Source organism: Rutidosis leptorrhynchoides, chromosome 7 (genome assembly GCF_046630445.1).
Source record: "Rutidosis leptorrhynchoides isolate AG116_Rl617_1_P2 chromosome 7, CSIRO_AGI_Rlap_v1, whole genome shotgun sequence".
Taxonomy (NCBI): Eukaryota; Viridiplantae; Streptophyta; class Magnoliopsida; order Asterales; family Asteraceae; genus Rutidosis; species Rutidosis leptorrhynchoides.
The window spans coordinates 14234079-14247433 of record NC_092339.1 but is presented as its reverse complement, the minus strand read 5'-3'; the positions used below and the strand labels follow the sequence as shown (position 1 = coordinate 14247433).

General features: G+C 32.2%; 2 protein-coding genes across 2 annotated transcripts; one reads left to right on the top strand and one right to left on the bottom strand.

Annotated features, from left to right (window-relative positions):
- The first annotated feature begins 1094 nt into the window (after positions 1 to 1094).
- LOC139857755 (protein NUCLEAR FUSION DEFECTIVE 4-like) lies at positions 1095 to 4474 on the top strand. Its single transcript, XM_071846594.1, has 3 exons — positions 1095 to 1549; positions 2324 to 3207; positions 3815 to 4474. Exons 1-3 carry the CDS (start codon positions 1223 to 1225, stop codon positions 4278 to 4280), a joined length of 1677 nt encoding a protein of 558 aa, XP_071702695.1. The 5' UTR covers positions 1095 to 1222; the 3' UTR covers positions 4281 to 4474.
- Positions 4475 to 5727: 1253 nt separating this feature from the next.
- Positions 5728 to 6147, bottom strand: LOC139858959 (uncharacterized). Its single transcript, XM_071847784.1, has one exon. It carries the CDS (start codon positions 6145 to 6147, stop codon positions 5728 to 5730), a length of 420 nt encoding a protein of 139 aa, XP_071703885.1.
- Between the last annotated feature and the right edge of the window lie 7208 nt (positions 6148 to 13355).

The following is a 13355-nucleotide window of genomic DNA, read 5'->3' as shown; positions in this document are numbered from 1 at the left end:
AATGTTGAGATAATCGTGCTGATAACGTGTTATAATTCAGTAGGCTTATAACTACCTTTAGTGGTTCTTGACTGTAGAAGGTATATAGAGATAGAGATACTGTAAATCGGAGAAAACAAAGGTTGAACAAAAGGTATGAGTAATTGGTTTTTTATTTATAGAAAAATGTACAATGAGAGTTTGGTGGCATTTGGAATCTAGAGAGAGAGTGTTTTTGTTAATCAAAAAAATACATACAATAAACTCTAACTCAACACACCTATTTATACTCAAAAAAATATACTATGCAATATCTATATTAATAATAAAATTATCATCCAATTATTACTTTTATAACAAACACTACATATTGTTGCGTTGCCTTGTCAAGAAGAGGCAAATATTATACGGAGTATATTGTAATGTAATGTGATGTCTCGTAAAAAAATATAAATCTTTTAGACTTGTTGTAGCGGTTTGGTTTTGAGGCGTTGCAAGCCCACGTGGAACCCAACCAACACCATAAATTTCAAGTATCAATGCGTGGGATGGTGTATTTTACCTCTGTCCGTTGCCAAGCAATGTACCAAGCAACCTCCGTTGCCATTTTTTTTATTTTAAAAATGTTATTTTTATCCCCTTTTAAAATTTAACCCAATTATATTTTTACACATCATCACAATAGTCTTAACCAACACCATAAACCCACACTACCACTACTTCACAAACATAACCCATACGTCCTAGTCATCAAAAAACAACTCACGCACTCAAACCACGTCCCCAACCACTACAAGTGGTCTTACAAAAGTGTGGCAAAATGATTAACGTCAAACTTCAAACAGCTCGATAGAGTAATAGATCCGCAATAAAAACGCATAAAAAAGAATTACACGAGTAATAAATAAGTACGGTACTAAAAACACATTCTAGATGTAAAATTTACAACAATTATTCCACTGATCGTATTGATCGAATAAAATAAATAAAATAAAATATATAATAAAACAAAATAAAATAATTTATCTGGATCCGAAGATCTATCGACCAAGTGGCAACTTCAAATGTGGAAAACCCACTCTCGTGTTTAAATAACAAACACTTGATCGGATCTTACAAATTTATTCGACAGCATAAACCTATATACATACACATATATTCATAATTACACATCACTCTTCACTATCCGCTTTAATTCAATCCTTCTTGTATCTAATCAAATAACCTTACATTCATCGTTAACATGTCACAGGCCGTAAAAGCCGGAACACGACCACCGTGGGTGGGGTTTGCAGCCGCCGTATGGGTCGGAATAGCTGCCGGAAACTCATATTGTTTCCCACTTTATTCTCATGCGTTAAAAACAGTATTGGGGTATTCACAACAACAACTTACAGTACTTGGTGTTGCCAATGATTTTGGTGAAAATACAGGGGTGTTACCTGGCATTGCTTGTAATTATTTCCCTCCTTGGGTTGTGCTTCTTGTTGGTGTTTTTTCTTCTTTTTTTGGTTATGGTGTCATCTGGCTTGCTATCTCTCAGACTGTGGTTAATATGCCTTATTGGGTTGTAAGTATTTTTATGTTCTTTTGCTTTCTTTCTTAATTACTAAGATTGTTTTTTGTTTTTTTGCTTAAAGTTTGTGTCTTTTTGATTTGGGTAGTGAGTATTTGTTGATAAAGATTTGTTTTTTGTGATAAAGTTTGTATCTTTTTTATTTGGGGTTGTTTATTACTGAATTTTAACTATTGGGTTTTGCTTAAAGCTGAATCTTTCTACTTATTTAGGTAGTTTGAATTTGATCAACTAGTGAAACTTTCAAGATATGAAGTTAACACTCACTACTCAATTTAGGTTTGATTGCTATGAATCAGTGAGTAACAAAGTAACTGATTTACAAATTTGGTAAAGTTGATTCACAACTGTACATATTTTGGTAAAGTAACTGAATTTGTCACTTTTAAGCATATTCTGTTTTTTACTCAATCTTAAGTTCTTAAGCCTGATTGCGATTGTGCTTTATGATCTTGTTATTATAAGCTAGGGATTAGCTGTTGGATTGTTCAAATATATTATACCTTCTTTTGGCCCCCAATTAAAACACATAGGAGCATGATCTTGAAATTCATCAAAAATCAGTGTCTAGTTTTGTGGTCTACATAACAGTGGATTTTTAAATGTAACTTTCCTCAAATCCCCAATATGGTTAATACCTGTTCATGCAATAAGGCTGTAGAAATTCAAAAGATCCATACTTAAGTTTTTAGCCAGTTTTTTTTTTTTTTTTTTTTGTTGTTGTTGTTGTTGTTGTTGTTCCTGATAACCATTTTAATTTGTTTACAGCTTTGGGTCGCACTTGTACTAGCTGCTAACAGCAGCGCGTGGTTAGGGACAGCAGTTCTCGTTACAAACTTAAGAAACTTCCCATTAAGTAGGGGCACAGTTGCCGGCCTTCTAAAAGGTTACATTGCACTTAGTGCAGCAGTATTCACCGAAATATGTACCATGTTACTAAACGGGTCAGCTTCATCAATATTACTCGTATTCACACTGGGTATACCTGTTATATGCCTCTCATTAATGTACTATGTCCGCCCGTGTACACCATCTTCCGAAATTGACCCGTCCGAAAATACCCATTTTGTTTTCACCCAAGGGACTAGTCTCTTACTTGCAATCTTTCTTTTAACCACAACGATACTAAAAAACTCGTTAGATCTTAATAAAACCATTTCCTACACATTTATAGCTATCATGGTTATTTTTTTGTTATCGCCACTTGCAATTCCAATCAAAATGACCCTGTTCCCGGCCCGAAAGAAACTTATCCGGCCCGTTGAGTCTTCTGACAGTTTGGATTCAAAAACCGATTCTTTACTAACGCCATCGCCTTCTGATATGAATCTTACAACGTATAGTGAAAGTGAAGATATTTCTGATATGAATATGCTTCTTGCTGTCGGTGAAGGTGCGGTTAAAACTAAAAAACGAAGACCTAGAAGAGGGGATGATTTTAGTTTTAGTGAAGCTATAGTGAAGGCTGATTTTTGGCTTTTATGGACTGCTTATTTTCTTGGTGTTGGTTCGGGAGTCACGGTTTTGAATAATTTGGCCCAGATTGGGTCTTCGCTTGGTTTTGATAATACCAACACGTTGTTGAGTTTATTCAGTTTTTGCAATTTTCTTGGCCGGCTTGGTGGTGGTGCTGTTTCTGAATACTTTGTAAGGTAATGTAAATGTAAATTCTTGTTGATATTTATTCATGTGATACAGAATTTAGGTGTTTTGTACCAAGGTGTCAAAATGGGCTGGTCGATTTAGTAACGGGTCGAAATTGGTTCTTGCTGAAACTTGTCTTTTTTCCAAATCGGGTCAGTTAAGTTGAGTGACGAATCGAAATGGGTCAAGGTGATTATACTTAAATGGGTCACGAAGATTCAGTCGGGCAGGTTGGGTCGACTTACAAAAATTATTTTTATTTTGTTCTCTCTGCGATTAGTACAAATAACTAACATTATTAGTATAAGATATCTATAAAAAAATATAAAAGGTCGTACATTTGGTGATTTTTATCCTTTGGTCTGTTTCCTTTTTGTTAAATCTTGATTTGACCCGTTCAAACAGCCAGTGAGTAATTCTGCCGGGCTACATACATTAGAGTATGGGGTTGGATTACCCTCCTTCCCGGGTAACCTGCACAGGCAAAACCTTACAACTATTTTAATTTGACCCGTTTATAAAACACAACCCATATTAACTCCTTCAAAAATAAATAAATCAAAATTGTCATATCTTGTTTCATAGATGGTTTCATAACCCGGGTGTTTTGTGCAGGTTAAATGCCATTCCCCGGACATTTTGGACAATGGTGACACAAGTTATCATGGTATTAACATATCTTTTATACGCATCGGCTCTAAATGGCACGCTTTATGCTGCAACAGCGTTACTTGGGACGTGTTATGGTGTTCAAATAGCCATTATGATATCAACATCATCTGAGCTTTTTGGATTGAAAAACTTTGGGATAATATTCAACTTTATGCAACTAGGAAACCCTCTTGGAGCACTTTTATTTTCAGGTATGCTCGCGGGTTACATTTATGATGCCGAAGAAGCTAGACAAGGTGCTACTATGTGCATGGGTCCCGCTTGTTTTCGGTTCACATTTCTTGTTCTTGCTTGTGTATGTGGTTTAGGGACCATATTGAGCTTGATTTTAACTCTACGAATTCGACCCGTTTACCAAATGCTTTATGCTGGTGGTTCATTCCGTTTGCCTCAAAGCACGGGTCGTTGATGATTACGCAACAATCAACTAAAGGATACTTTTTGAACCTTTGTGCTATATGTTGTTTTAGTTATGTATAAGTTATATTTATTACCCGAGCTCTTATGTTTAAGAGGTCATGATCACTTGTTAATCCATTATGTAAAAATAGATGTATTTGCCATGATTCTTTTGTATGAAAAACGATATTGTATCAATACAATTAGAGGTTATGTTTGATCTAATTATTTTCAATACAACTGAAACACTAGTAGGCTTTTCGAGTTATAACATTATTTGCAGATAAGGACTAGGATTGTCAAAGTTTAGTCTAGTCTCAATAATTTTGATATTAATATTTAGGAATAAATTAAGATAAAAATTATTATATAAGTTGAGTCATTTGAAGTCTAAATCAAAGAAATCCTCCAAAATAAATGATAGCAAAAGACATTTGAGTTGTATGAATGCTATAGAAAAGGCCAAATGAACATGTCAAAATCAATGGTTAACTCACCCCAAATGGATGGTTAGTAGGGATTACATTGGGCCGGGTATAGGTAATCTTGAACTCGAACTCAACTAAAACAATTTGTCTCAAATCCGAACCCATACTTAACAGGTCTCCATTTATAAACTAACTAGCGGGTAAATGAGTATTCTTACGAGTATCTGGGTCCTCATTTACTTACTAATGCATGTATATTATCAATTTCACACACCTTATATCAATAAATATACATATACTCTAAGAAGAATATATATATATACTTTAAACGGGTCAGATATATGGATTCATTTCTTTTTTCGAGTATACGGATCTAGTAATCTAAAACTATCTCATAAAAATCTAAAAACATCCCCATACCCTAGCCCTAGACCGGTATACCCGGCCCCGAACTCGTTCCAAAAATAATAAATTTTGAGTTTTTCCATCAAATACGGGTTTTTTTTACCATCCCTAAATTGGTTAGTTGGTAATGAAGGGCCCATGACTCCCCACCACCATAACATATTAACCATAGTCCAAACATATGGATGGGTCAGACCAAGTGCACCACTTAGTGTGGCTAAGGTGGGCCTAATATTGTTTGGTAATAAAAAACTTTGGTTACTTACACATGACTTTCTGCCTCCCTAGATTCAACTAGAAAACAGCGGCCAACTACAATTAAAATGGTAACTTTATTGTCTTACAAAAAAAAAAAATGATTCAATGAACTAAATAATCAATCAAATGTTACATATCCAAAGATACATTCACACCAAGCTAAAAGTACTACTAATAAAAATACTCGTATAAAATTAATACAAAATCAACCCGGTTCAATCTTTTTTCAGTTTTTTCAGTTCCAAGCCGAAAACTAATGATCATCTTAGCTCAAATTCAAAAGGGTAAAAACATGTTATTGGACATTGAACAATAACCAAAAAAAACCCGAAAAAAGAGAATGAAAATCACTTAAAATGTAGCTAATTAAGTTGGTTTCAAGTCTTGAAACATAGCATCCCATTTGATGTCTTCAACACCATTAGTGCTATTAGACCAATATCCATCACCATAATCTTCATCATTATTACTATACAAATCCTCACAAAACTCACCGTTATCCTTCTTTTTATCAACAAAATGATGATCATAAATCAACGGGCTCGAAAAGCTATTAACTTTAGTACCGTTAGATCTAACAAGGGGGCGATAACCTTTAGTCATCATACGTTGTTTATTATTCATCACCAACCTATTACTCCTTTTCACCATTGCACCTTTCCATCTTGCACTATAACTCTTTCTTGTCACCATAATCATAGACGAATCATTACGATGCACCCATGTTTTTACGTATCGAGCCACTACGTTTTTAGTTTTCTTAATGACTGTTACTAACTTAGCCATTGGGTGTGGTCTAGATGACTTTTTAGCAAGTTTGATGATTTCTAACCTGTGTTTTGCTATAAAGAAAAATCTAACCAAGTTTTTGATATATATATATAAAGAAAAATCTAACCAAGTTTTTGATAAATCTACAATTTCCATGTATTATTTACTTGTACATTACAATAGTTGTACATTACAATAGTGTAGTGGATCTATCAAAAACTCTGTTGGTAATAAAGTAATACATCCCGAGATCTATTTTGAGACTTCATATATCTTCACATTTCTTTTATTTAGAAGGTTATGGTGTCAATTGACACCACTCAAAGTTTGAGTTTTAATCAATTTTAGCTTTAAAGTGTGAGTTTTAATATCTAAAAAAGGTAATTGACCCCATTATTTTCAAAAGGCAATTGACACCACTGACTGAAAAAGGCAATTGACACCACTGACTGAAAATCCTGCATTCGCCACTGCTAGGCGATACTGGAAGTTATATTTGAAGGATTGGATTTTTACGATATTTTTACGTGGTCTGAGTTTTGGTTGCTACAATGTCTTTTGTGTCAGGGTTTTCGTCAATTTTATTTGTTGTCGTTTGGTGGGTTGGAATTTCTTGCAGGTTAGGGAAGGCTACGTTTCTCCTACCGGATGTTAAAAGTTTCACGCCATCAAACCTAGTAGGAGGTTTACTTTATGTTCGATATCTTGGTCCATTTAATGCGCAGATGCGAGTTTGTTTCCCTTTTGTATCAATGTCAATTAAGTTTTGAGTTAGAGCAATGTTGTGTGTGACGACCCGGGAATTTCCAACTAAATTTAAACTTAATCTTTATATGATTTCGAAACGATAAGCAAAGTATTTAGTGTTGAGTCTAGAAAATTTTTAAACGATGTTCATATATTCATTGGACCATTGACTATTCACGACGATTCACGAACATTGTTTGTAAATAAATATAGATATACAAATAAATGTAAGTACATATATAATAATAATTAAAATAATAAAATGTAATTTAAACATTAAATATTAAATATGTGAGTTAAGATATAAAATAATTAAAATGAAATAGAAATATGTGATTTCTATACATAATTATTATTATATGTTAAAAATTCAATATTCAATATTAGTTATATAATATACATTATATAGTATTATTTCATAATCAACAACATGTAATACTAATGCATTAAATTAGTTATTAATATAATTGTTATAATAAATTAGTAATTTCTTTCAATATTAATATTAATACTATTATCATTAATATTATCATTTGTAGATAAGAAATTTGATATGTATAAGTGTTATATTATTGTTATTGTTATTCTCACCCTTAACAATATTATGTAGTGTTATTAATAGTATCATTAATAATATCATTAAAATCCTTACTTTTATTATTACTAGCATGAATTTTGATAAAATTATTATAATACAATTTATGTGATTAATTGTAGTAATATGAATATTAGTATTATTAATAGTGGTAAGTTAATTACATTTGTTAATTATCAAAAATTTACGAAATTTTATATAATCTGATATGTAAATAACTGATTAAATAAATACAGATAATTATATATTTGGAAACACAGTGATTTACACATAAATACATATACAGATAATATACGGTTATTACCTCTACATATACAGTCTTATACGTATTTCTGTTTCCAATTCCTATCGTTATGTTAAAGTTGTTGAATTAATTTATGTATCTGTCAATTTCATGACTCAAGCAATTCCAAAATCTGTTGAATGTAAACATCACCTTTATTTTTTTGTTTATCTAATACATGAGCTTGTACTCCTTGTCTGCTTGATTGAAAGATTCGACCTCAAATGTCAATATGAAACAAAAATCAATTAAATCATGTGTACTATCTACAATTATTCGATTCTCATCTCTTATACAGCTAATTCACAACTACAACTTATAATCTCCTATTTATCTTGCGATCACAACCACGACCGAGACCAACACCACTCCTACCTCCACCTAAGAGCTACTGCTTTGGTTAGAAACCGCAACCATGCCATCTCTCTACATCTCTCTCTCTTCGCATCCTTCTTGTGATTCCTGTCCAAACAACCTAATGAAAATTACAAACATTACCAAAACCCTCCTGCTATGAATTGTTTGCTGCTACCATTCTCTCCCATGACTTATATAACGAAACAACAACCATTACAAACCATCTGCTATACCATAATTTATTGATTTCGTATTATTTAAATCAAAACCTTCACAAGTACCTTCACTTCTGTTTCTGTTTTGATCCAAATACACCACGTATCATCAATACCCTTTATATTTATGTTTCGCGATCGTATTCAAACCTTACACCATGATCACACAATCTTTACTCTCTCTCTCTCTTCTCTCCTCTCTCTATTTTTCGTGAATTAACCTGCAATCGCCACCATAGCCGATTATTTTACTGCTGCTACCACTTCTTTCTTTTTGTTTTAAACTAAACTCAATACTACCACCAACGACCACTACAGTCCTGCTGTTACTCTTTCTGTTTATAGCCATGAAACCCGAGTACTCGTTGCATACGTTTCTGTTGCTATTCTATTCCGTGAAGATTACAAGATGGAAGATGGTTCTCTGAAGAAAAAGAAGATGATGAGTAATGGTGAACAAGATAATGAAATCATTAAAATATGCTATTGTGTGCTTCTTTTTTATTTATTTTTGCCGACAATTACTAAAGATGATTTCCACTTGTTAACTAGCGAAAATGGTGGACCTATGATGATAAAGTTTGATGAGTGAAAGTCAATGGAATCCAGCTGGTTATCTATATCAGATACGGAGTATATATTTTTTTTCTTTCATTAAGATATTGCTAAATGGGACGGGAATTGTTAGATTTTTGGGTATATCCTTAAACTAAAAACGGACTAGGCCATTTAATCATGATGGACTTCTTGTAGAGTGGATTGTTGATACCATTTTGGGCCGTGTCCCTAATTGTATCATTGGGCCGAAATTCTAGTTGATGATAACACTTGATTTCGTGGCAAGGAAACAAATGATAGAGATATAATACATATTATAGGATAGTTGATAATAAATTGATATAATTTCGATTATGATCATGATATAAGCGTACAAAAGATGGCACATGAGGTTTAGAGATGCTGTGGTATTCGGGATGACAAGCTGAGACGAATAGAATAAGTATGATACGTGTGACGACCCCGTCAAAACACTTAACGGATCCGTCAGTTGGTCCCACAGCTTGATCGGACTTAAATGAATTAAATAAACAAAGTTGCATTCTTTTATTTCAAAAGTTTTCCAAAAAGGAAACAAACCAAAATATGTAGTTTCAAAACAACCAACCATAGTAATAAACTAAAAGTTGACACAAAACATTGCCAACAAACCCACAAGTTTAAATTATTCAAAAATAGAATGCAAGCTTAAGTTTCATAAAATGTTTCATAAAATGTGCCCCAAATGCATGCAGACTTTTCTAAACACAGCGGAAGCATCACAAAACTCAAGTACCTGTGAAAACATGCAAGTAAACTGTCAACACAAAGGTTGAGTGAATTATAGGTTTAAATAAATAAGTAAACTTTAGACCACAAGATTTAAAAATGTTAGAAAACATTAAACATTATTTCATTATCAATGAGCCACCTGGTAACCACTTAACCCTTTATTTACCCTTGCCAAACACAATAAAAATATACACTTGGACAGTGTATCTACAACAAATTACGAAGTACTAAATGTAGTGACCCGAACTTTTCCATGTTTATATTTATTAATTGAGATTGATATTTACATGATTAAATGTTTCCAACATGTTAAGCAATCAAACTTGTTAAGACTTGATTAATTGAAATATGTTTCATATAGACAATTGACCACCCAAGTTGACCGGCGATTCACGAACGTTAAAACTTGTAAAAATGACATGACGATATATATATGGATATACATATGGTTAACATGAGATTATGATAATTAAGTATCTCCATAAGTATATTAACAATGAGTTATATACATATAAACAAGACTACTAACTTAAAGATTTCGAAACGAGACATATATGTAACGATTATCGTTGTAACGACATTTAAATGTATATATATATATCATATTAAGATATATTAATATATCATAATATCATGATAATATAATAATTTAACATCTCATTAGATATAATAAACAATGGGTTAACAACATTAATTGAGATCGTTAACTTAAAGGTTTTAAAACAACACTTACATGTAACGACTAACGATGACTTAACGACTCAGTTAAAATGTATATACATGTAGTGTATTTAGATGTATTAAAATACTTTTGGAAGACTTCAAGACATATATCAAAACACTCATACTTAACGAAAATGGTTACAGTTACTTTCCCATTCTTTTCTTTCATCAAGAATTCTAGTCGTATTCTTACCCATATTATACACAGCTTCAAAACGTACTTACTATAGGTATATACCAATAGGAACTAGCACGGGATTCCACTCTTGATTATGTCATGTATGACTAATCAATTTTAACTTCTACCATGAGCTAGTCAACTAACTAGAACTCCTTTTAACCCCACTCACCACTCATCATTCACTCCATTTCACTTCCAATTCTCTTTCTAATTCTCTCTCAACACACACACACTATTATGAACGTATTTTTCCAGTAGTTAATCATCATCTTCATCAAAAATCACTTCAAGAATCAAGCTATAATCATCATAGGAAGAACACTTCAAGAACACTTCAAAAATCCCTTCAAGTTTACTAATTTACTTCCAAGCTTTCTAATCCATTCCAAGTAATCATCTAAGATCAAGAAACCTTTGTTATATACAGTAGGTTATCTTTCTTATTCAAGGTAATATTCATATTCAAACTTTGATTCAATTTCTATAACTATAAACTATCTTAATTCGAGTAAAAATCTTACTTGAACTTGTTTTTGTGTCATGATCCTACTTCAAGAACTTTCAAGCCATCCAAGATCCTTTGAAGCTAGATCATTTCTTGTCACTTCCAGTAGGTTTACCTACTAAACTTGAGGTAGTAATGATGTTCATAACATCATTCAATTCATATATATAAAACTATCTTATTCGAAGGTTTAAACTCGTAATCACTAGAACATAGTTTAGTTAATTCTAAACTTGTTCGCAAACAAAAGTTAATCCTTCTAACTTGACTTTTAAAATTAACTAAACACATGTTTTATATCTATATGATATGCTAACTTAATGATTTAAAACCTGGAAACACGAAAAACACCGTAAAACCGGATTTACGCCGTCGTAGTAACACCGCGGGCTGTTTTGGGTTAGTTAATTAAAAACTATGATAAACTTTGATTTAAAAGTTGTTATTCTAAGAAAATTATTTTTATTATGAACATGAAACTATATCCAAAAATTATGGTTAAACTCAAAGTGGAAGTATGTTTTCTAAAATGGTCATCTAGACGTCGTTCTTTCGACTGAAATGACTACCTTTACAAAAACGACTTGTAACTTATTTTTCTGACTATAAACCTATAGTTTTTCTGTTTAGATTCATAAAATAGAGTTCAATATGAAACCATAGCAATTTGATTCACTCAAAACGGATTTAAAATAAAGAAGTTATGGGTAAAACAAGATTGGATAATTTTTCTCATTTTAGCTACGTGAAAATTGGTAACAAATCTATTCCAACCATAACTTAATCAACTTGTATTGTATATTATGTAATCTTGAGATACCATAGACACGTATACAATGTTTCGACCTATCATGTCGACACATCTATATATATTTCGGAACAACCATAGACACTCTATATGTGAATGTTGGAGTTAGCTATACAGGGTTGAGGTTGATTCCAAAATATATATAGTTTGAGTTGTGATCAATACTGAGATACGTATACACTGGGTCGTGGATTGATTCAAGATAATATTTATCGATTTATTTCTGTACATCTAACTGTGGACAACTAGTTGTAGGTTACTAACGAGGACAGCTGACTTAATAAACTTAAAACATCAAAATGTATTAAAAGTGTTGTAAATATATTTTGAATATACTTTGATATATATGTACATATTTGTTATAGGTACGTGAATCGACCAGTGGCCAAGTCTTACTTCCCGACGAAGTAAAAATCTATGAAAGTGAGTTATAGTCCCACTTTTAAAATCTAATATTTTGGGATGAGAATACATGCAGGTTTTATAAATGATTTACAAAATAGACACAAGTACGTGAAACTACATTCTATGGTTGAATTATCGAAATCGAATATGCCCCTTTTTATTAAGTCTGGTAATCTAAGAATTAGGGAACAGACACCCTAATTGACGCGAATCCTAAAGATAGATCTATTGGGCCTAACAAACCCCATCCAAAGTACCGGATGCTTTAGTACTTCGAAATTTATATCATATCCGAAGGGTGTCCCGGAATGATGGGGATATTCTTATATATGCATCTTGTTAATGTCGGTTACCAGGTGTTCACCATATGAATGATTTTTATCTCTATGTATGGGATATGTATTGAAATATGAAATCTTGTGGTCTATTGTTACGATTTGATATATATAGGTTAAACCTATAACTCACCAACATTTTTGTTGACGTTTAAAGATGTTTATTCTCAGGTGAATATTAAGAGCTTCCGCTGTTGCATACTAAAATAAGGACAAGATTTGGAGTCCATGTTTGTATGATATTGTGTAAAAACTGCATTCAAGAAACTGATTTCGATGTAACATATTTATATTGTAAACCATTATGTAATGGTCGTGTGTAAACAGGAGATTTTAGATTATCATTATTTGATAATCTGATAATCTATGTAAAGCTTTTTAAACCTTCATTTATAAAAAAAAGGTTATGGTTTGTTTTAAAAATGAATGCAGTCTTTGAAAAACGTCTCATATAGAGGTCAAAACCTCGCAACGAAATCAATTAATATGGAACGTTTTTAATCAATAAGAACGGGACATTTCAGTTGGTATCAGAGCGTTGGTCTTAGAGAACCAGAATTTTGCATTAGTGTGTCTTATCGAGTTTGTTAGGATGCATTAGTGAGTCTGGACTTCGACCGTGTTTACTTGAAAAATGATTGCTTAACAAATTTTGTTGGAAACTATATGTTTTTAACATGTGAATATTATGTGATATATTAATCACTTAACGCGTTTGATATTATGTGATAGATGTCTAC

Bases quoted from the DNA above. Each gene is read 5' to 3' on its own strand.
- LOC139857755 (XM_071846594.1), top strand. From the start codon at position 1,223: ATGTCACAGGCCGTAAAAGCCGGAACACGACCACCGTGGGTGGGGTTT. The intron at 1,550-2,323 runs GTAAGTATTTTT...ATTTGTTTACAG, and splicing joins TTAATATGCCTTATTGGGTT to CTTTGGGTCGCACTTGTACT. The intron at 3,208-3,814 runs GTAATGTAAATG...TGTTTTGTGCAG, and splicing joins GTTTCTGAATACTTTGTAAG to GTTAAATGCCATTCCCCGGA.
- LOC139858959 (XM_071847784.1), bottom strand. From the start codon at position 6,147: ATGGCTAAGTTAGTAACAGTCATTAAGAAAACTAAAAACGTAGTGGCT.